This window comes from Anomaloglossus baeobatrachus, chromosome 12 (genome assembly GCF_048569485.1).
Source record: "Anomaloglossus baeobatrachus isolate aAnoBae1 chromosome 12, aAnoBae1.hap1, whole genome shotgun sequence".
Taxonomy (NCBI): Eukaryota; Metazoa; Chordata; class Amphibia; order Anura; family Aromobatidae; genus Anomaloglossus; species Anomaloglossus baeobatrachus.
Window position 1 is genome coordinate 1284511 of NC_134364.1, and position 24922 is coordinate 1309432.

General features: G+C 48.0%; 1 protein-coding gene across 3 annotated transcripts in view; it reads right to left on the reverse strand.

Moving 5' to 3' along the window:
* Nucleotides 1-939: 939 nt before the first annotated feature.
* Nucleotides 940-24922, reverse strand: part of ZNF410 (zinc finger protein 410) — a 63449-nt gene continuing 39466 nt past the window's right edge. For 2 of the 3 annotated variants that reach the window (XM_075330710.1, XM_075330713.1), the window contains one exon: nucleotides 940-1485. In XM_075330710.1, the coding sequence (XP_075186825.1) occupies nucleotides 1301-1485 (185 nt within the window). In that variant the 3' untranslated portion in view covers nucleotides 940-1300. The remainder of the gene's footprint in view (nucleotides 1486-24922) is intronic. The other variant, XR_012727723.1, reaches the window with a different exon arrangement.

Genomic DNA, 24922 nt, shown 5'->3' on the forward strand with positions numbered 1-24922 from the left:
ACAGAGTTCAGAATAGTGTCCCACTGATCATCCAGAAGTAGGTCCACATCCTTCTCCCACCTGTCTGTGATATTAAGGAGGACTCTAGCATGGAACGCATTAAGTAATGCTCTATATATGGAGGGAATTATCCCCCCACCCAGCATTTTCAAGGGTTTGGGATCTATATGAAGGTTTCTAGTTTTTATTTGAGCTGCGTACCATTGCCAGATCTGTAAAAATCTGGAGAAAACTTATGGGGAATGTAAAATCCAGTGTGGAGTAGTTCACATGGTTTCAGTGAATTATTAAATTATTCACCGATTAGCAAAATATTTCTTATCAAAAATGTTGACACAGGGGGGGAGTGGCCTGGACCTCATGTAGGTAGGAAGCAGCACAGGAGAGCTGCTGCCTGGATCCGATCAAAGATCTTGATTACCAGCCCTGTTAATGGCCATAACTGACCTGGACAGCTGCAATATACCCCTGGGCATCTGGGAAGCGGAGGTTCATCGCACCATGCCAATTCGTGTCGGCAAGAAAGATAAGGAAGCGTTGGAGCGTGTCCCTGCAGTAGCCAGGATGGTGCCGGCCAAAACCACGTTGTCCTGTAGTGGAGCAGCGGGAGCCGCGATCAGGCTGGAGCGTTATACTAGGGTGCCTCCTGCTAATGATCTGTCCTTCGGTGCAAAGTCTGAGGGAAGCGCTGATCACACCTTGGAGCTGGAAGATCGTGCACCCAGGGAGGGGGCCGTGAGTAACTTGAACTCTTTGTGTTTAGCAGCCCAGCAAATGCAGACGCTGGGGCCTGTGATAGAGGGTGGGGGAGGGGGAGATGTGGAATGTTAGGTTGACCTAACGGTCACAACTGATGCCATCGATGTCCAAATGCGGAGGGAGTCCCGGTAACCCCCCCCCCCGCCCTTTCCCAGTCTCAATGAAAACAGTCAGACGCTGTTATACACATAAGCACTGGAGATGTGCGGCTCCCAAATAGAACTGTATTGATTTGTTTAGATACACAGGGTTATACCAAAACTAATTAGGGCGTAACTATGTAACATATATATTCATTAGTCTACATTCATTATAGGCGTGGATTACATGTTTCCAGCAAGAGAAATTAACATGATGACTTTTATTCTAAAAGCAAAAAAAAATGTTTGTGTCAGCAGTGTTCTTCACTTTCTTTAAGCCAAAACAATGAGTCCTTGAAAATGTCTCAAGAGTCTGTTAGGTAAACAATTCTTGGTTGTTTTCTTTGCAAGGAGAATGAGAGTCCATGACTTTTCTAACCAGTAAAAAGTTAACTCTTTCCTCACAATCCCCCCTTTTGGCGTGAGTGATGGACGGGGGCCCATCGAGAAGCGGTGTAGAGCAGGCTAGCCACCAGATACTTTCCAAACCGCGGGTTGCTCGAAGAGAGTCGTCCACATCTGTCCTCCAGAAAACTGCCTGCATGCCTCCCAACAGGTGTCGCATCATGATACCCCAAGGTGATTTCTAGAGGAAAGAGTAGAGAAGAAAAAAGCATATTAGTGATTTCATAGGGGTGCTGAATAATCATTGTATTTGCATTTTCTCAAGCAGCGGGAAAACAAAGCCATTAGCGACTTAAACACTACATAGGCAACTAATAAACAGAGTAACACTTGGAACACTGATTGCAGTATCCCCATGAACCATCCTCCTATTCCCTTAAACCAGTTTGCAGGGTTGAACATTGAGAAGGTATTGCTCCACCAAGCATCTGAGCTTCTGAGTACCTCCTCATCATGTTTTTTCCTCAGCTTTTGTATCTCAGTTAAACTGGCTTGGGCTTTTAAGGTTCCTTTTGGATCTATGTAGTGACAACAGCTGGGGCCTATTATTTGGCACATCCCCCCTTGGGCCGCAGTGAGGTAATCCAGTACCAAAGTATGTTGGTTGGTTACAATGATTAATTGTCTCTGTATGGCAATGGTACTATTTACTGCTTGGAGAACCTCAAAAATTTGATCATCAAGATAGTCGGTGCTGTCCACCAACTTATCATACATCTGCATTATCATGGGATAGAAAAAAAGGGAACTGAAAAATTTGTTGACATGGCTCATTTGAACCACATGGGGTCGGCCACTAGGCCTGTCTTTGTTGTCTGCCGCTCTCTTTACCAGTAGGTGGAGAGGCATTTTTCGTGCCGGTATATCAGTAGTATTAATAATGAAGGTGGCAGGGGTCAAACGGGCCAAGGTGCAGGTGCCATTTACTCCTACTGGTAGCCATTTGTAGGCGTTGTAGCCACAGATCCAGTAGGTCTGCGGCGGGAGATCCCAGATGGCAGAATGTTGTAATATGAGTCTATGTACTATATCTATAAAAGCTGATACTTTTCTCAGCATACACCATCCGGGAAGTTGGCCTAGGGGACTACAATAGCCTGCGGACTGTTCACCATAGGTTTCTCGACCAGGCACATACCCCTCCAATCTATCCTAAACTCTGCGGCCCGCTTAATCCACCTCTCCCCTCGCTACTCCCCAGCCTCGCCACTCTGCCAATCCCTTCACTGGCTTCCCATCGCCCAACGACTCCAGTTCAAAACATTAACCATGACATACAAAGCCATGCACAACCTGTCTCCTCCCTACATCTGTGACCTAGTCTCCCGGTACCTACCTGCACGCAACCTCAGATCCTCACAAGATCTCCTTCTCTGCTCCTCTCTTATCTCCTCTTCCCACAATCGCGTACAAGATTTCTCCCGTGCATCCCCCATACTCTGGAACGCTCTACCTCAGCACAACAGACTCTCCACTACCGTGGAAAGCTTCAAGAGGAACCTCAAGACCCACCTCTTCCAACAAGCCTACAACCTACAATAGCCCTCAGTCCAGTAGACCACTGTGCAACCAGCTCTGTCCTCACCTATTGTACCATCACCCATTCCCTGTAGACTGTGAGCCCTCGCGGGCAGGGTCCTCTTTCCTCCTATACCAGTCTGTCTTGTACTGTTAATGATTGTTGTACATATACCCTCTCTCACTTGTAAAGCGCCATGGAATAAATGGCGCTATAATAATAAATAATAATAATAATAATACGGGTCTGAATCATTGCACCATAAATTTCCGGGTTGGGAGTAACAAGTATCATTTGTGCCTTCTGGAAACAATGAATTGTGTGTCCACCCATGGTCATGCAATGTCTCTCTAACAGCAAGGGTTTAAATGCATCAGTACTGTCAGAGGTTCGCCCAAAACTTATTTTGATTCCTTCTGTTGGAATCTTGCCCATAGTAGGTGTTTTTGTGTAATTACGGGGTATCCAGCTGCTTCCTTCAAAGGCTAAGAATTGCTGGGTTCCGGGAAGGCCGGTAGTAAGGTTGCCTTGCCACCAGGGGAAATCTACCCATCCTACAATTGGTATGGGCACACTAGTGTTCCACAGTTTTTGATACTTTGTGTCATTGACTGATAGTCTATTGTAACAGCCTCCCCATTGAAACACTTCGTTTATTGGGACTGGTATAGCTAAGTAAGGCATAGAAGAGGCTGTCACAGGTGCATGTGTACATATTCAGCAGTCTGAGATCCCAAGTTTTTCAGCTAACACTTCATGGTGGGTCTCAAATGAATTCTGCCGTGGTATAGAAGGCCCCAGAAAGGAAGTACACATAGAAATACTTATCAGCAGTATTAGGCCTTTTTGCAGTGGCTGGCATTGACCCATGTCGATCTCCCGTCAAGTTTGACGGAGGTTGGAGTGGTCAGCTGGACAGTCAAAAGCCCTTCGAATCGTGGCTCAAGGGTCTTTCTCACGTCCTTCTTTAGGTAAACCCGGTCACCAGGCTTTAGGGAGTGGGTTCCTGGAATTGCATCAGGATCAGGTAGAGAAGAATAGACCCTTTGGTGGGTTTCAGTTAGTCTCTTCTGCAGAGAAACAACATAAGACGTTAGGCTATCACATTGCAGGTGTAACTCCTGCGGGAAGTAGCATCCTAATCTGGGTGCACTACCAAAGAGTATTTCAAAGGGTGAGAGCCTGTGCTTTCCCTGCGGGGTGGTCCTTACAGAGTAAAGAGTTATGGGGAGACATTCTGTCCATGGTCTACCAGTCTCCTCCACTGCCTTGGCTAGTTTGAGCTTTAGAGTTCCATTTAACCTTTCCACTTTCCCTGATGACTGTGGGTAGTAAGGTGTGTGTAAGGCTGACTGAATGCCTAACAGGGCACAAGTGTTCTGGAAAACTTGTCCAGTGAAATGGGTACCTCGGTCTGACTCTATGACTTCAGGGAGTCCAAACTGGGGTACCAGCTCACAGGCCAATTTTTTTGCTGTGATTTTGGCCGTGGCTGAGCTGACAGGGTAGGCCTCTGGCCATCCTGAGAAGAGGTCTACACAGACAAGTACAAACTCGTAGATGCCATGTTTTGGCAACTGGATATAGTCTATTTATACTCTTAGGAATGGGGCAAACGTCTTTGGCATGTGTCTTTGCGGGGTTTTAGTTAGCTGGCCTTGATTATGCTGTTGACAGATGTAACAAGCTTTTTTTCTCTGGGAGGCGTATTGTCTGAAGCCGGGGGCTACCCAATGAGGTTGTAGCGCCTGGTCCCGCCAGATCCCGAGGGGGGCGCTCTCCCTCACATCTGCCCAGTCCCAGCATGGCCCCCACGTGCACTCCTGGTCCCAGCCCCTGGCAGCGACGTGCTTCCTCTTACCAGTCCCATGGCTCTGCTCACTCCCGGGTCAGGTGCCCTCTTCCTGGAGCTGCTGCAGTCTCTTCCTCCACACACAATTCTGCAGTGAGCACCTCTAGGCTGCGTGCGAGGCCACGCCCCCTCTTTTAAAGCAGCAGTGCCTCATTTTCTGGAAGTGACCTCAGAGGTCACCTGTTACCTAAAGACTATTTAGGTTCACCTCCCCCGGCAGCAGGCGCCCGAGCAACGCTTCTACTAGAGCCCTGCTAGTGTTCAGGCCCCTTTGTACTATGGTTATCTGTGTGTTACCTGCCCGTTACTAATACTCTATCTCACCGTAGTACCATCTGTACCTTCCGGCTGTGGACGTCACCGGCTATACCCGCAGTGGATGTCACCGGCCATACCCGCAGTGGACGTCACCAGCCTTACCCGCAGTAAACGTCTCCGTGCCACCTACTGTAACCATCTCCGGTGCCACACCCGTGTTCTGCCTGCTGCGGACATCCTACCCGAGCTACACCTGGCCGTACAGAGACTCCTACCACTGGTTCCTGGCTGCCGTGCTTCTAGGCCTTCTGGGAAGGCACCGCACAGTCCCTGTATAGGGGTTCGCTGCTGGTCGCCTTCTCAGGGGAGTCCGGGGCACGGTCCAGTGAGTCCACCTCCAGACGCTCGCCGCTCCTCGGTGAGCGTAACAGAGGTTGCATCTGGTTCATGATTGAGTTTGTGCTATCGTGCGTAGGGTAGTGAAGTATTTGGAAAATGGCAGGGAACCAACTACGTGGCAGAACGGAAAGTCCGTTTAGGCGCCAAATCCCCTCCACCTTTTCTGCCCCCTTGGCCCGCCATCCGGCCTTTTCTTCTTCAGAGGCATTTTCCTGTGTCTCAGAGAGGTTCTGCATTTCTTCCTCCGTCGTTGACACCGTTTCCGTCTCCTTCAAAGGAAGTAGGGCTGCTTGTTTTTCTGTTTGGTCGGCCAAGCGATTTCCCCTTGCCTCGGGTGTTTGAGCCTTGGTGTGGGCAGCAACCTTTATGATAGCTAGCTGTTTTGGTATCAAAGCTACTTCCATTAGTTTCTTCACTGAGGCTCCATGCCTGATGGGATTTCCTGTTGCTGTGAGGAATCCTCTAGTCTGCAACAACAAAATCGTGCACAATGCCGTGTGCATAGGCTGAGTCCGTGTAGATATTCGCTGTTTGTTTTTCCAGAAACTCAATGGCCCAGATGAGGGCGAGAAGTTTTGCTTCTTGGGCAGATATGCGCAGAGGTAGCGGTTGTTTGGCTAAGACTGCATGTAAAGTCACTACCGCAAATCCGGAGTGGAATTTGACTGCTTCATCAGCATATCTGCTACCATCCACAAAAAGTTCAAAGTCTGGATTTGTAAGCGGTGTTGCCTGAATATTGTGCAGGGACTTTGCCTCATGTTCAATGAGTTCTTGACAATCATGGTCAAATGGTGCGCTGGTACGTTTGTCACTCTCTTCTTCTGTCCCCCCTTCTAAACTTGTGAAGATCAGCGAGGTTTAGACTGGTCACTCAAGCAAATGAGATGTTTGGGGGTAGCAACAGCGTGCACTGAAGTCTGACTTGTCTTGCCATGGAAAGATGTTTCAACAGCACTTGATTGAGAATAGCATAGATGTCATGGCTGGTAAGGATGGTGGTCGGGAAATCGAGTGAGATTTCAGATGCTTTCTGCAGTATGTTTGAAACTGCTGTAACAGCACGGACACAGGTTGGTGCTGCTTTGGTGACGTTGTCGAGTTGAGAGGAGTAGTACCCGATTATGTGATGTTTGTCCGTCTTCTGAGTACTCCTACGGCAAATCCTTGAAGCTCTGCTACAAACAGATAGAAGTCAGAGTGAAAAGGGGGTTAATGCCGCGCATCAGCCAAAATGAAGATGTAGCACGTTGATATTATAAACGTATTCTTTTATTCCATCGGTCTACGCGTTTCGAGGATATACCTCTTCTTCAGGACCAGTGCATCAACATAGTTCAACAGTTACTATGTTGATGCACTGGTCCTGAAGAAGAGGTATATCCTCGAAACGCGTAGACCGATGGAATTAAAGAATAAGTTTATAACATCAACGTGCTACATCTTTATTTTGGCTGATGCGCGGCATTAACCCCCTTTTCACTCTGATTTGTATGCACATCCACGTGGGGCTGCAGCAGACGCCATAATCCTATGCTCTATCAGTGGTTGTGACTATCACAACCATTTCAGGTGAGTGTATTTTTCCTGATCTACCTCACTGATCTGTTGGTATTACACTATCAGCGCTCCTTATTTTTCAGCTTATACAAACAGATAGAAGGTGAGATCATAGTTTGGTAGTGCCAGAGCAGGTGCATCAATCACTAGTTCTTTGAGCTGTTGAAAGTTTTGTCAAGCTTCTTCTGCAAGGCAGAAAGGAACATTCTTCGTGCAATCATACAGCGGTTGCATGAGTAGCGATGCATTGGGAATCCATTGTCTGCAGAATGATATTAGTCCTAAAAATCCTCTGAGCTGTTTGAGATTCCTAGGAATGCTTGCTTTTCTGATCACTTCTTGTCTGTCCGGGATGAGGTGTTTTTGTCCCGCAGAGAGACAGTGACCCAAGAAGGTGACCCTCGTTTTGCAGAATTGTAGTTTATCTTTGGCTATGTGCGCACGTGTGCGTAATTCATGCAGTTACGCTGCGCTTTGTAGCGCAGCGTAATTGCATGCGTCCTGCGTCCCCTGCACAGTCTATGGATATTGTGCAGGGGCCGTGCGCACGTGGCGTTTTAGAGTGCAGCGCTTCGGCTACTGCCGAAGCGCTACGTTCTAAGAAGTGACATGTCACTTCTTCCGTGCGCTTTGCCGGCAGCTCCTGCTCTGTCTATGGCAGGAGCTGCAGGCAGAGCGCATGGAATCGGTTTTTTTTTTTTCACTACGGACATTTCTGCAGCGATTTAAAGCACACATGTGCTCTTCAGATCGCTGCAGAAATTTCTGCAGTGATGTACGCAACATGCGCACATAGCCTTTGCTTGCTTTGCAGCCTACTTCTGCTAGAAAGATGAGAAGACTTATTGAAGCCGTTTTACATTCTTCTTCACTGGGGCAGCACAGTAGTAAATCATCCACGTACTGGAGGAGGACACAGCAGTCTGGGTGCTGCCAGCTTTGAAGGATACTACTCATTGCCTGAGTATATAGTGTAGGGGAATGCTGCATTCCTTGAGGCAGCCTTGTCCACGTATATTGATTTTGCTTGTGCGTGAATGCAAAGATGTCTTGACATGCTGGGTCCAGTGGTACTGAGAAAAAAGCATTAGCAAGTTCTATGACCGTATAATGGGTAGATGTAGCCGGTACTTGAGTAAGCAGTGTATGTGGATTAGAAACAACAGGAGTGAGGGGCTGCAGTATTGAGTTCACTGCCCTCAAATGTACCATCCGGTACGTGACTGGATCACCTTTTTTCACTTATTTCTTCTTTACAGGAAACAGCGGAGTGTTGTACGGAGACTTAGTAATTCTGAGAGCTCCCGACTTCAGCAGTTCTTTTATCTGTTGATCCAGGGCAGCTTCCTGTTGAGCATTGAGAGGATATTGTCTCAGCTGCGGTGGTGTAATTCCAGGCTTGACAAACTTTTATGGGGGGCACAGGTAGTGTGCCGAGGTCAGTTTTTGATGTGGACCAGAGTTTTGCAGGAACTTGTAGAAGTACTGGATCCGTGTTTGCTTCCTGTGTGACATCAGATTCTGGTTGATCTTCGATCATTTGAAGAGTGCACAGGACTTCTTCAGGATATCCTCCGGAATTTGCAGGATAGCAGATCCATCTTCATTGTATACAATCTGAGCTTGTAATCTTGATAGTACATCTGCTCCCACTAGGGCATCTCCACCCAGGGGGGACACTAAGAATTTGGACATGAACATGTGTGGTCCCAGTTTCACCTTCAATGGATATATTATTGGGATTATCTGGGCTTGTCCATCAAACCCGGACACTACAGTAGCTTCAGATGAGATGGATCCTTCAGGCACCAGGTTCCTGGGGAGTACAGAGCGTGAGGCTCCTGAGTCCACCAAAGCCCTGATTTCCTTGTTGCCAATTTGAAGGGGGACGTGTATAAATGAACCTCTGGCATCCCTGTCCCGTGCAGCCGCAAGTCAGGCAGTCTTCTCCTCCTGACTCTCGGGTTGGTTTTGAGTGTCCCTCTTCTTCTTTCTACAGTCTCTGATCACATGTCCTCTGATCCCACAATAGTAGCAGGTCAGTGCCTTATTTCTTGTGCCTTTTATCCTTTGTGTCGGTTTCTAAGCCACTTGCTTTGTTGACTAGAAGATCTATGTCTTCCATGTTTCTCCATTCGGGGCAGCATGCTTTCAGTCTGTCTGCCAGAGGTGCATGTATCCCATCCATGAAGGATTTTACCATGAGGCGACGTATTGCACCTTCTTGTAAGTCCAGCCCTTCATCTGCGAATGACTGCATTAATCTGTAGTAAAATGAGCTGACATTCTCCACAGGACCTTGATGCACTGGTCCCATTGTGCCCTTAGTTCGTTGCTCCTGGGCGCAGAAGAGATTGAGTCGTGTCATGAAGTCTTGGCCCGATTCCACATTACGGGTATCAGCTGGAACATGTCCTGTCAGATGGGCAGTGAGTTTGGCATACATCTCAGGGGACATTTTAAGTCTACATAAGACCTCCATGTCCAACCAAGTGCTTCTGTAGGAGACCTGTATTTGGTTCAGGTAACGTGAAAAACTGACTGGGTTTCTAGTTGGGTCTGGAGTATTTTGCAGGAAAGCCATCTGCTCGGCTGGAGTCCAGGGTACGTAATCTTCATACGTACGAGGAACTGCATCTCTGGAAGCATCTGGGTTTTGTGGATTAACAGGTGGTCTTATTAGGACTCTTCTTTCCACTACGGGATAAAGAGGCACTGGTGCTGTGGCTTGTAGCTTGTGCTGTGGGGCTCCACAGGCTAGGCATGTTTCACTCCAGTCCGGATTTTGTTGGCCACAGTTTGTGCAGGTCCATTCCGGGGATCCTGTTATTTTTGGAGTTGTTCCAGGAGTAGCTGACAGGTACAGGGGAGGCTGCTGATCCTTATTATCCTTCTTCGCAGTTTCTTCCCATGTGTCTGATTCTTCATGGTATATCCAGCCTTGATCGTGGGCTGTTTTTGCCATGTCAGAAAGAGTTCTGACCACTTCAGTCCATGATTTATCTGCTATCACTCCTGCTCTAGTAGCTCTTATTTTCTTCCATTTGTTGGGGTCCAATTGATCTTTTCCCTTCAATCCAAATGTCTTGAAAACTTCCTTGGACTGACTGGCTGTTCTTTTGCCATGATAACATGTAATGAGGTGCTGCAGGGTGCATCCAGCTCTGTCTTTTGATATTCCTTGACCCATTCTTCATCTACCTTCTTCAGCTTTTAGACCCTTGAACGTCCCTTGGACTAGACCTACCTATCCTGGAAGGACTCAGAGACTAACTCCTTATCTGTATTCCTACCTAAGGCTATGTGCGCACGCTGCGTTTTTTTTGACGCTGCGTTTTTGGCCGATAAAAACGCACAAACGCTCCCGCGTCAAAAAACGCATGCGTTTTTACCGCGATTTGATGCGGTTTTGGCTGCGTTTTTCCAATGCATTGCATGGGCGGAAAACGCAGAAAAACGCAGGAAAGAATTGACATGTCCATTTTTTTTTTTTTCAAGCTCAAAAACGCAGCTTAAAAAAAAAGTTGTGTGCGGACAGCAAAAATGAAAACTCATAGACTTTGCTGGGGAAGCAAAGTCATGCAGTTTTGAGGCCAAAAACGCACCCGAAAAACGCACTTTGCGCACATAGCCTAAGGTGAGGTCTAGAACCACCTATCCTGGAAGTACCCAGAGACTGACTCTTGATCTGTATTCCTACTGAAAGGTGGTGTCCTAACTTTGTTCAGAGGGGGATGAGTATGTTGAATGGCGCTGGGTTACCTTTCTTGTACCAGAGGTACACTCTATATCCGATGGCAATGGTAAACAGGGCTATCCCACCTAACGCTAAGGCAGTGAATATCACATCCATTGACAGAGCAGACACACTGTTCCCTTAGCAACACTCACTGACGTGAGGGCCAATCTGGTTCATCCCAAGGTGGTTTTAGCACTGGCACTGGTCCCACTGTATTCGCTCCATAACCCGAAGGTGTCCGGCCTGACCCTGGGCACACAGTTTTAGCCTGGAGGAACCAGATGTTACCAACTCCTCTGATCTTGGACGGATAACAAAGGCAACAAAAAAAGTCAGCCTGGCTGCACTAACTACTGGTATAGAGAGGTGCTCAGAAGAAAATTAGTAGTCAATAAAAAAAGGGAAAGCTTCGGCACACTCAGATAAGAGAATATGAAATGAAAAAAAAAATTCTCAGGTGATTTTATTGCAAGGCACAAAAAAGGGTTCATCAATTACACCGACGTTTCAGCTCGTAGAGCTTTTATCAAGGTGATACTGTGTATAATACAGAAAAAAAGAGAAAATTAAAAAACAGAAATGTAAGCAGTGATTTACATACACTGAACAAGGGAGTATATATCACTCCAATGTATATAATAGTTTGCATCACTCATATACACAGACATATTAAAGTGAAAAGACTTATGTACAATCACATGAAAAGTTAGATTTACGAGGGTTGAGCATAAGAAATCATCATCGCAGCATTTGTAACATACCTAAAAAAGATATATAAGGACATAGACCATACAATTGATGGATCAATTGGATCAAAACGTGGTTGTGGGATGATGCCTGAGCAGAAAAGCAATATATTAACATACAAGGACAATAACCACGATTGCACAGACTGTATAGCTGAAACAGATTGTAGCATCGAGTGAAAAGTAAAAAAAGTAAAAGGAGGGGGGAGGGGGGCACCCACCTATTGCTGCAATAATACAAGTAGGTGTGAAAAGGAATGGTGATGATGTCAATATATACTGGCGAAAAGTGATGCTGTCCTATGGAGAAGAATTGTACATGTGACTCACAGAAATATGCAGGGAAAAGGGTGTCTGAGGTTTAAGATGCTAGAGAGGAATGCCTTGGCAATAGTCCTCAGCGGAAAATAGAAAATTTGGGAGCTGAAGAGTGTCAATCGCCTATGGCGTCACAGCGGGGTATTTTAATGGCAACCGTCAATACAGGCCTATGAGTGAATATATGCAAAAATGACACGTTTGTCTTTGACAGAGTCAAAAATATCACAGAGTTCTATGGTGAGAAACATAATGAGATTAATATGTATATATACAGTGCCTACAAGTAGTATTCAACCCCCTGCAGATTTAGCAGGTTTACACATTCGGAAAATATAATAACAAGTTAGTTATAGAGGACAAACAAAAGACTGAGATATTAAATAGGCATTTCTCATCTGTATTCACCAAGGAACTGACTGTACCAGGGATCATTCAACAAGTGAAAAATCAAAGTTCACCAACCGATATAATTAATTTAACACAAGATGAAGTACGCCTACGTCTGAGTAAATTAAACATTGACAAATCCCCAGGGCCAGATGGCATTCATCCACGAATATTGAGGGAATTGAGCTCCGTAATCGACAGACCGCTGTATCTCATATTTTTAGACTCACTTGTAACAGGGTTGGTGCCTCAGGATTGGAGGATTGCTGATGTGGTACCGATATTTAAGAAAGGTAAGAGGGTAGATCCAGGCAACTACCGTCCAGTAAGCCTGACATCAGTAGTATGCAAAGTTTTTGAGGGCATTTTAAGGGATGACATGCAAAAATATATTGCAGAAAATAATATGATAACTGACAAACAGCATGGATTCATGAAAGATAAGTCGTGTCTAACCAACCTGTTGGGGTTCTATGAGGGGGTAAGTGCAAACCTGGATATTGGTAATGCAGCTGATGTGATTTATTTGGACTTTGCAAAGGCATTTGATACTGTACCACATAATAGCCTTATACTAAAGCTCCAGAAGCAAGGACTAGGGGACACAATATGCAACTGGGTAAGGAATTGGCTAAAAGATAGGAAACAAAGAGTAGTCATAAATGGTACATTCTCTAAATGGGCTATAGTCAGCAGTGGGGTGCCGCAGGGATCTGTGCTTGGACCGATTCTTTTTACTCTCTTTATTAATGACCTTGTGGATGGGATTGATAGTACAGTGTCAGTCTTTGCCGATGACACCAAACTATGTAGGATATTAAAAACTGACCTGGATAGTACAATATTACAAAAAGATCTGGATAAGATGTCAGAATGGGCAGATACTTGGCAAATGAGATTTAATGTTGATAAATGTAAAGTAATGCACCTAGGACGGAGTAATCCTATAGCTGCGTATACATTAAATGGAAGTAAACTCGGGACTACAGAACAGGAGAAGGACTTGGGTATTCTCATTACAAATAAGCTGAGCAGCAGCACTCAATGTCAAGCAGCAGCTGCTAAAGCAAACAAGATTTTAGGGTGTATAAAAAGAGAGATTAGATCCCGTGATCCCAACGTATTGTTACCCCTCTATAAATCACTTGTAAGGCCACATCTGGAATACGGGATCCAGTTTTGGGCTCCACATTTTAAAAAGGACATTCAGAAGTTAGAGTCAGTTCAAAGGCGGGCAACTAGACTATTACAAGGAATGGAAGGCCTGCCATATGATGACAGGTTGAAAAAGTTAGATATGTTTAGCTTAGAAAAAAGACGTCTCAGAGGAGATCTCATTTATATGTATAAATACATGTGTGGTCAATATAAAGGACTGGCGCATGACTTATTCCTTCCAAAGACAGTACTAAGGACCAGGGGGCACTCACTGCGAGTGGAAGAAAAGCGATTCCGAAACCTAAATAGGAAAGGGTTCTTTACAGTTAGAGCGGTCAGACTGTGGAATACACTACCACAAGAGGTAGTAATGGCAGATACTATAACAGCTTTTAAAAAAGGGCTGGATGATTTCCTCACTACACACAACATTGTTGGTTATAAATGACTTAGTGACTAAATGTAGAACTGGTGGAGGAAGGTTGAACTAGATGGACCTAGGTCTTTTTTCAACCTAAGTAACTATGTAACTATGGAAATAACTTGGCATTGTGACATTTGGACTGTAGATCAGCCTGGAAGTGTGAAATGCACTGCAGCAAAAAAGAATGTTATTTCTTTTTTTTTTTTTTTTTTTTTTAAATTGTGAAAAGTTTATTCAGAGGGTCATTTATTATTCAACCCCTCAAACCACAAGAATTCTGTTTGGTTCCCCTAAAGTATTAAGAAGTATTTCAGGCACAAAGAACAACGAGCTTCACATGTTTGGATTAATTATCTCTTTTTCCAGCCTTTTCTGACTAATTAAGACCCTCCCCAAACTTGTGAACAGCACTCATACTTGGTCAACATGGGAAAGACAAAGGAGCATTCCAAGGCCATCAGAGACAAGATCGTGGAGGGTCACAAGGCTGGCAAGGGGTACAAAACCCTTTCCAAGGAGTTGGGCCTACCTGTCTCCACTGTTGAGAGCATCATCCGGAAGTGGAAGGCTTATGGAACTACTGTTAGCCTTCCACGGCCTGGACAGCCTTTGAAAGTTTCCACCCGTGCCGAGGCCAGGCTTGTCCGAAGAGTCAAGGCTAACCCAAGGACAACAAGGAAGGAGCTCCGGGAAGATCTCATGGCAATGGGGACATTGTTTACAGTCAATACCATAAGTAACGTACTCCACCGCAATGGTCTCCGTTCCAGACGAGCCCGTAAGGTACCTTTACTTTCAAAGCGTCATGTCAAGGCTCGTCTACAGTTTGCTCATGATCACTTGGAGGACTCTGAGACCGACTGGTTCAAGGTTCTCTGGTCTGATGAGACCAAGATCGAGATCTTTGGTGCCAACCACACACATGACGTTTGGAGACTGGATGGCACTGCATACGACCCCAAGAATACCATCCCTACAGTCAAGCATGGTGGTGGCAGCATCATGCTGTGGGGCTGTTTCTCAGCCAAGGGGCCTGGCCATCTGGTCCGCATCCATGGGAAGATGGATAGCACGGCCTACCTGGAGATTTTGGCCAAGAACCTCCGCTCCTCCATCAAGGATCTTAAGATAGGTCGTCATTTCATCTTCCAACAAGACAACGACCCAAAGCACACAGCCAAGAAAACCAAGGCCTGGTTCAAGAGGGAAAAAATCAAGGTGTTGCAGTGGCCTAGTCAGTCTCCTGACCTTAACCCAATTGAAAACTTGTGGAAGGAGCTCAAGATTAAAGTCCACATGAGACACCCAAAGAACCTAGATAACTTGGAGAAGATCTGCATGGAGGAGTGGGCCAAGATAACTCCAGAGACCTGTGCCGGCCTGATCAGGTCTTATAAAAGACGATTATTAGCTGTAATTGCAAACAAGGGTTATTCCACAAAATATTAAACCTAGGGGTTGAATAATAATTGACCCACACTTTTATGTTGAAAATTTATTAAAATTTAACTGAGCAACATAACTTGTTGGTTTGTAAGATTTATGCATCTGTTAATAAATCCTGCTCTTGTTTGAAGTTTGCAGGCTCTAACTTATTTGCATCTTATCAAACCTGCTAAATCTGCAGGGGGTTGAATACTACTTGTAGGCACTGTATATGTAATCATGATAACCGTAACATGTTATACTTAGTGCAATAGGGATCCAATGGAAATCCTAAAGGTAAGTGTGTAATAGTGAGAATCTCTCCAGGTTGATTGAACCATATAATGCATATCAGAGATCCACATTCAAATCAGGCTGTGGTATATTTCAAGGAGACCATTGGAAGTGCCTAAGGCTATGTGCGCACGTGTGCGTAATTCATGCAGTTACGCTGCGCTTTGTAGCGCAGCGTAACTGCATGCGTCCTGCGTCCCCTGCACAATCTATGGAGATTGTGCAGGGGCCATGCGCACGTGGCATATTAGAACGCAGCGCTTCGGCTGCTGCCCGAATCGCTGCGTTCTAAGAAGTGACATGTCACTTCTTCCGTGCGCTTTGCCGGCAGCCCCTGCTCTGTCTATGGCAGGAGCTGCTGGTAGAGCGCACGTTCTCGCCGGCACCATGCGCTTCAGAACGCAGCTTTTCAGCTACGCTCTGAAGCGCACCTTTTCGGTGCGGTGCAGAGCGCACATGTGCACACATAGCCTAAAGCAGAAAAAGAGCCATTCAAAAGGGGGAAATAGTCATCCATAAAGAAAGTGCCCAATTGATTGTTTACAGGCTGTTAGTGGTTATATACCATACCTATGAACGGAGTCATTGGGGAACAGGGAGTGCACTCTGTAATCAGATAATGGACATAGTCGTTGGTAAAAGTAAATATGGGAGCTGATAGTGAGTAAGGGCGGCTTTGCACGTTGCGACATTGCACGTGCGATGTCGATGGGGTCAAATCGAAAGTGACGCACATCCGGCGTCGCAGTCGATATCGCAATGTGTAAAACCTTTTTGATACGATGAACGAGCGCAAAAGCCTCGTTATCGTATCATCGCTGCAGCCTCCGACATTTCCATAATGCCGGTGCAGCGACAGGTGCGATGTTGTTCCTCGCTCCTGCGGCAGCACACATCGCTGTGTATGAAGCCGCAGGAGCGAGGAACTTCACCTTACCTGCCGCCGGCTGCAATGAGAAGGACGGAGGTGGGCGGGATGTTTACATCCTGCTCATCTCCGCCCCTCCACTTCAATTGGCCGCCTGCTGTGTGACGTCGCTGTGACACCGCACGACCTGCCCCCTTAGGAAGGAGGCGGGTCGCCGGCCACAGCGAGGGTCGCAGGGCAGGTGAGTGCGTGTGAAGCTGGCGTAGCGATAATTTTCGCTACGCCAGCTATCACACAATATCGTACCTGCGACGGGGGCGGGGACAATCGCGTGCGACATCGCAGCATCGGCTTGCGATGTCGCAATGTGCAAAGCCGCCCTAAAGGAATTAGTTTGCTTACCTTAAACGCCAGGGGACAGCAGGAGATAAAGTGAGCGTCAGTGAGGTGCTGCGTGCTTTTAAGGAGACGGCCGGTGTCTGCCTGCATCCTGTCAGTGGAACGCAGGAAGTAACTGGGTGGAACACAAGCCGTAGTGATGAAGTGAAAGTCTGTGACCAAGGAAACCACCACGCATGCGCAGTGGGTAAGATCGGAGAGGAATGATTCACAGTGCTGGTGGGGATGCTGGGATTCATTAGAAGGCAGGTAAAGAATCAGGAAGTGGTCTAAACATAAAAAGGAGAATAAAAAGGAGTTATTAATGTAATATATAGTGAACAATCTGAAATTATTAAGGAATTAGAAGAATTAGTATTAATGTTAAATATAACAAATGACATATGGCAATGATGAGTAAACTGATAGACTACTTCTATAAGGTAAATGAGAGGATGACAATAATAAAGAGGAGGCACATCAAAAAGGAGGCACATAAAAAACAGCTATACTCTTATGGTGTATAGGCACAGGAGTGAGTGACATAGAAATACGAGAACAACAGAGATTGAGGAAATATATTAGTACACCTCATATTCGCGGTTTAGTCCGTGAGGCTCCAAAGTTTGTAAGGTAAAAATCCAGAAAGCTTCACGCTCCTTCAGTGACCTGATTCTGTCACCCCCTCTCCTGTTTGGAGGGACATGATCGATGACCTGATTTCAGTTGAGAAATAGAGTGGCCGTGGGAAATGAAGTGGTGAGGGATAGGGAGAAGAGTCTGCTTACATCGAATTGTCGATTTGTGTTTGCTAATTCTATCCTTTATATGCTGTGTAGTTTCTCCTACGTTCCCAAGGCCACAAGGACGTAGACGACAAAGGTGGAGTCGCACGTGAAGAAGCCCTTGATTTGCAACCGTTTACAAGAACGTGGGTGAAAAAAGGAGTCTCCACGTGTGATGTTGGAGCACTGGACACAGGACAGGCAAGGAAATGTTCCTTTTTTCGGGGTAGAGAGGGTAGCTTGTCTGAGGGGTCTTTTTGATGGGCCAACATCGGCACGGACAAGGCGGTCTCTGAGGTTGGGTGGTCTTTTGTAGCAAAACAAAGAAGGGAATTTTGTTACTTACCGTAAATTCCTTTTCTTCTAGCTCCTATTGGGAGACCCAGACGATTGGGTGTATAGCACTGCCTCCGGAGGCCACACAAAGCACTACACTAAAAAGTGCAAGGCCCCTCCCCTTCTGGCTATACACCCCCAGTGGGATCACTGGCTCACCAGTTTTAGTGCAAAAGCAAGAAGGAGGAAAGCCAATAACTGGTTTAAACAAATTCACTCCGAAGTAACATCGGAGAACTGAAAACCATTCAACATGAACAACATGTGTACCCGAAAAACAACCAAAAATCCCGAAGGACAACAGGGCGGGTGCTGGGTCTCCCAATAGGAGCTAGAAGAAAAGGAATTTACGGTAAGTAACAAAATTCCCTTCTTCTTCGGCGCACCATTGGGAGACCCAGACGATTGGGACGTCCAAAAGCTGTCCCTGGGTGGGTAAAGAAAACCTCATGTTAGAGCTGCGAAGACAGCCCTCCCCTACGGGGAGGCAACTGCCGCCTGCAGGACTCTTCTACCTAGGCTGGCGTCCGCCGAAGCATAGGTATGCACCTGATAATGTTTGGTGAAAGTGTGCAGACTCGACCAGGTAGCTGCCTGGCACACCTGTTGAGCCGTAGCCTGGTGTCGTAATGCCCAGGACGCACCCACGGCTCTGGTAGAATGGGCCTTCAGCCCTGATGGAACCGGAAGCCCAGCAGAACGGTAGGCTTCAAGAATTGGTTCTTTGATCCATCGAGCCAGGGTGGCCTTAGAAGCCTGCGACCCTTTGCGCTTACCAGCGACAAGGACAAAGAGTGCCTCCGAACGGCGCAAGGGCGCCGTGCGGGAAATGTAGATTCTGAGTGCTCTCACCAGATCTAACAAATGTAAATCCTTCTCATACCGATGAACTGCATGAGGACAAAAAGAAGGCAAAGAGATATCCTGATTAAGATGAAAAGAGGATACCACCTTCGGGAGAAACTCCTGAATGGGGCGCAGCACTACCTTGTCCTGGTGGAAGACCAGGAAGGGAGCCTTGGATGATAGCGCTGCTAGCTCAGACACTCTCCGAAGAGATGTGATCGCTACCAGAAAAGCCACTTTCTGTGATAGTCTAGAAAGTGAAACCTCCCTCAGAGGCTCGAAGGGCGGCTTCTGGAGGGCAACTAGTACCCTGTTCAGATCCCATGGATCTAAGGGCCGCCTGTACGGGGGTACGATATGACAAACCCCCTGCAGGAACGTGCGCACCTTAGCAAGTCGTGCTAGACGCTTCTGAAAAAAGACGGATAGCGCCGAGACCTGCCCTTTAAGGGAGCCGAGCGACAAACCTTTTTCTAACCCAGATTGCAGGAAAGAAAGAAAGGTAGGCAATGCAAATGGCCTGAGCAGAGCACCAGGATAAGAATATCCTCCACGTTCTGTGATAGATTTTTGCGGACGTGGGCTTCCTAGCCTGTCTCATGGTGGCAACGACCCCTTGGGATAATCCTGAAGACCCTAGGATCCAGGACTCAATAGCCACACAGTCAGGTTCAGGGCCGCAGAATTCCGATGGAAAAACGGCCCTTGGGAAAGTAAGTCTGGTCGGTCTGGTAGTGCCCACGGTTGGCCGACCGTGAGATGCCACAGATCCGGATACCACGCCCTCCGTGGCCAGTCTGGGGCGACGAGTATGACGCGGCTGCAGTCGGATCTGATCTTGCGTAGCACTCTGGGCAAGAGTGCCAGAGGTGGAAACACATAAGGGAGCCGGAACTGCGACCAATCTTGCACTAAGGCGTCCGCCGCCAGAGCTCTGTGATCGCGAGACCGTGCTATGAAGGTTGGGACCTTGTTGTTGTGCCGGGACGCCATTAGGTCGACGTCCGGCCTTCCCCAGCGGCGACAGATTTCCTGAAACACGTCCGGGTGAAGGGACCATTCCCCTGCGTCCATGCCCTGGCGACTGAGGAAGTCTGCTTCCCAGTTTTCTACGCCGGGGATGTGAACTGCGGATATGGTGGAGGCCGTGGCTTCCACCCACATCAGAATCCGCCGGACTTCCTGGAAGGCTTGCCGACTGCGTGTCCCCCCTTGGTGATTGATGTATGCCACCGCCGTGGAGTTGTCCGACTGAATTCGGATCTGCCTCCCTTCCAGCCACTGCTGGAAGGCTAGTAGGGCAAGATATACTGCTCTGATTTCCAGAACATTGATCTGAAGGGTGGACTCCTGCTGAGTCCACGTACCCTGAGCCGTGTGGTGGAGAAAAACTGCTCCCCACCCTGACAGACTCGCGTCTGTCGTGACCACCGCCCAAGACGGTGGTAGGAAGGATTTTCCCTGTGATAATGAGGTGGGTGAAGCCACCATTGCAGAGAGTCCTTGGCCGTCTGGGAAAGGGAGACTTTCCTGTTCAGGGATGTTGACTTCCCGTCCCATTGGCGAAGAATGTCCAATTGAAGTGGACGCAGATGAAACTGCGCAAACGGAACCGCCTCCATTGCCGCCACCATCTTCCCGAGGAAGTGCATGAGGCGTCTTAAGGAGTGCGACTGACCTTGAAGGAGAGCCTGCACCCCAGTCTGTAGTGACCGCTGCTTGTCCAGCGGAAGCTTCACTATCGCTGCGAGGGTATGAAACTCCATGCCAAGATACGTTAGTGATTGAGTCGGAGACAGATTTGACTTTGAGAAGTTGATGATCCACCCGAACGTCTGGAGAGTCTCCAGTGCAACATTCAGGCTGAGTTGGCATGCCTCTTGAGAGGGTGCCTTGACAAGTAGATCGTCCAAGTAAGGGATCACAGAGTGTCCCTGTGAGTGCAAGACTGCTACCACTGCCGCCATGACCTTGGTGAACACCCGTGGGGCTGTCGCCAGACCGAATGGCAGAGCTACGAACTGGAGATGGTCGTCTCCTATCACGAAGCGTAGAAAATGTTGGTGCTCTGTAGCAATCGGCACGTGGAGATAAGCATCTTTGATGTCTATTGATGCTAGGAAATCTCCTTGAGACATTGATGCAATGACTGAGCGGAGGGATTCCATCCGGAACCGCCTGGCGTTCACATGCTTGTTGAGTAGCTTTAGGTCCAGAACAGGACGGAATGAGCCGTCCTTTTTTGGCACCACAAAGAGATTGGAGTAAAAACCTTGTCCTTGTTCCCGAAGAGGAACAGGGACCACCACTCCTTCTGCTCTTAGAGAATTCACCGCCTGCAGAAGGGCATCTGCTCGGTCGGGATGTGGGGAAGTTCTGAAGAACCGAGGCGGAGGACGAGAACTGAACTCTATCCTGTACCCGTGAGACAAAATGTCTGTTACCCACCGGTCTTTGACCTGTGGCAGCCAAATGTCGCAAAAGCGGGAGAGCCTGCCACCGACCGAGGATGCGGAGGGAATCGGCCGAAAGTCATGAGGCAGCCGCCTTGGAAGCGGTACCTCCGGTTGCTTTCTTGGGGCGTGAGTGAGTCCGCCAGGAATCAGAGCTCCTTTGCTCTTTCTGAGTCCCCCTGGACGAGGAGAATTGGGGCTTGCCCGAGCCTCGAAAGGACCGAAACTTAGACTGCCACTTCCTCTGTTGAGGTTTGTTTGATCTGGGCTGGGGTAAGGAAGAGTCCTTACCCTTGGACTGTTTAATGATTTCCGCCAATTGCTCACCAAACAGTCTGTCTCCAGATAATGGCAAGCTGGTTAAACATTTTTTAGAAGCAGAATCTGCTTTCCATTCTTTTAACCACAAGGCTCTGCGCAAAACTACAGAGTTGGCGGATGCCATGGCGGTACGGCTCGTAGAGTCCAGTACCGCATTGATAGCGTAGGTCGCAAACGCAGACATTTGCGTAGTTAAGGACGCCACTTGCGGCACTGCTGGACGCATGAAAGAGTCCACCTGGGCCAGACCAGCTGAAATAGCTTGGAGCGCCCACACGGCCGCGAATGCTGGAGCAAACGACGCGCCAATAGCTTCATAGACAGATTTCAACCAAAGGTCCATCTGTCTGTCATTGGCATCTTTCAGTGAAGCCCCATCCTCCACTGCAACTATGGATCTAGCTGCAAGCCTGGATATTGGAGGGTCCACTTTTGGACACTGGGTCCAGCGTTTGACCACGTCAGGGGGAAAGGGATAACGTGTATCCTTAAGGCGTTTGGAAAAACGCTTGTCCGGATAAGCATTGTGTTTCTGAATTGATTCTCTGAAGTCAGAGTGGTCCAGAAAAGTACTCAATTTACGCTTGGGATACAGGAAATGGAATTTCTCCTGCTGGGCAGCTGCCTCCTCTGCTGAAGGAGCTGGGGGAGAAATATCCAACAGCCTATTGATGGCCGCTATAAGGTCATTTACCATGGCGTCACCATCTGGCGTATCCAAATTGAGTGCGGTGTCAGGAGAAGACTCCTGATCACCCACCTCTGTCTCATCATATAGAGACCCTTCTCGCTGAGACCCTGACCCGCGTGATGACGTGGAGGGTCTCTCCCAGCGAGCTCGCTTAGGCGGACTGGGACTGTCATCGGAGTCAGAGCCCTCAGCCTGTGATGCCTGGGACCCCCTTGAAGTACGGATTAGTTCCAACTGAGGGGGACCGGGGAACATAGACACAGCAGTGTCCATGGTCTGAGCAACTGGCCTGGACTGCAAGGTCTCCAGGATTTTTGTCATAGTCACAGACATTTTATCAGCAAAGACTGCAAATTCTGTCCCCGTCACCGGGGCAGGGTTCACCGGCGTCTCTGCCTGGGCTACCATCACCATAGGCTCTGGCTGACGAAGTGCCACTGGGACTGAACATTGCACACAATGAGAGTCGTTGGAGCCTGCTGGTAGATTAGCCCCACATGCTGTACAAGTAGTGTATACAGCCCTTGCCTTGGCACCCTTGCGTTTTGTGGATGACATGTTGTTGTCTCCCAGAGCAATATAGGGTATACAGCCAAGAAGCGACCGTACAGTGCAGTATATATATATATAATATATCTGGTACAGGAAAAAATACACCAATACAACACTGTGGCACAAGTGGGGCCAGCACTAATGTGCTGCTTACCGCCCGCTAAACGCGGGTGTGTGGTCGCCAGAAATCCCTAGTCTGGGTCTCCCAGAGCCTGTGTCCGTCCTCCAGCCAGACTGCATGTAAGGAATGGCTGCCGGCGTCTTGTGGAGGGGGGGGCGGGCCCTGGGCGTGCTCAGACTAAAAGCGGGAAACCTGCGTCCCACTGTGTCTAGTGAGAGGGCTGGAGCATGTAAATAAGGCTCCAGCCCTCGGCGCTGGCGATTGCACAGCGTCTGTCCCCTTCCCTGATTGACAGGGAGGGGGCGGGAACGAAACGGAGCTAGGCCGCAAAAGCCGGGGACTCAATTTATAAGCGCCGCCGCCGTAAAAGCGCGGTCGGCGCTAAGTCCCCGGCGCACTACAAGTCCCAGCCGCGCCGCCGCTCCGAGAGTGGTCGGCGCGGTAGTTCCCAGCACATGAAGTCACACAGCTAAGCTGCTGTGACTCAAACCCCGGCGTGCAGCGTTACCATCCCCGGCGCACTAACACACCCAGCAAGTCTGGCGTGTGCGTGCCTGTCTGTCCGGGGACACAGAGTACCTGAAAGTTGCAGGGCCTTGTCCCTGAACGGTACCCCGCTCCGCATCCAGCAGGTTCACTGGGTCTGTGGATGGAGCCCGGCCTCAGGGCTTGGAGGCCGGTAAGATCCCACTTCCTCAGAGCCCCTCAGGGGGATGGGGAAGGAAAACAGCATGTGGGCTCCAGCCTCCGTACCCGCAATGGGTACCTCAACCTTACAAACCACAAGTGGGGTGAGAAGGGAGCATGCTGGGGGCCCTATATGGGCCCTCTTTTCTTCCATCCGACATAGTCAGCAGCTACTGCTGACTAAACAGTGGAGCTATGCGTGGATGTCTGACCTCCTTCGCACAAAGCAGAAAAACTGGTGAGCCAGTGATCCCACTGGGGGTGTATAGCCAGAAGGGGAGGGGCCTTGCACTTTTTAGTGTAGTGCTTTGTGTGGCCTCCGGAGGCAGTGCTATACACCCAATCGTCTGGGTCTCCCAATGGAGCGCCGAAGAAGGGGGTGATTGAAATTCCCTAATGTTGGGGTATGCAGTGCCAAGGAGTGACCAATGCTTTCTAATGATGCCTTTAAGGAGTGGGTAAAATGGGTGGAACGTATTGACACAGGCTAGTTGGGGCCAACTCCCCTTGTAGGAGAAACTACACAGCATATAAAGGATAGAATTAGCAAACACAAATCGACAATTCGATGTAAGCAGACTCTTCTCCCTATCCCTCACCACTTCATTTCCCACGGCCCCTCTATTTCTCAACTGAAATATCAGGTCATCGATCATGTCCCTCCAAACAGGAGAGGGGGTGACAGGATCAGGTCACTGAAGGAGCGTGAAGCTTTCTGGATTTTTACCTTACAAACTTTGGAGCCTCACGGACTAAACCGCGAATATGAGGTGTACTAATATATTTCCTCAATCTCTGTTGTTCTCGTATTTCTATGTCACTCACTCCTGTGCCTATACACCATAAGAGTATAGCTGTTTTTTATGTGCCTCCTTTTTGATGTGCCTCCTCTTTATTATTGTCATCCTCTCATTTACCTTATAGAAGTAGTCTATCAGTTTACTCATCATTGCCATATGTCATTTGTTATATTTAACATTAATACTAATTCTTCTAATTCCTTAATAATTTCAGATTGTTCACTATATATTACATTAATAACTCCTTTTTATTCTCCTTTTTATGTTTAGACCACTTCCTGATTCTTTACCTGCCTTCTAATGAATCCCAGCATCCCCACCAGCACTATGAATCATTCCTCTCCGTTCTTACCCACTGCGCATGCGTGGTGGTTTCCTTGGTCACAGACTTTCACTTCATCACTACGGCTTGTGTTCCACCCAGTTACTTCCTGCGTTCCACTGACAGGATGCAGGCAGTCACCGGCCGTCTCCTTAAAAGCACGCAGCACCTCACTGCCGGTCACTTTATCTCCTGCTGTCCCCTGGCGTTTAAAGGCCCCTTTACACACTGAGACTTTCTAGCGATCCCACCAGCGATCCCAACCTGGCCGGGATCGCTACAAAGTCTCTGGTGAGCTGTCAAACAGGCAAACCTGGCCAACGATGCAACAGCGATCCGGACCTGCAGAACGACCTCGCTAGTCATTGGGGACGTT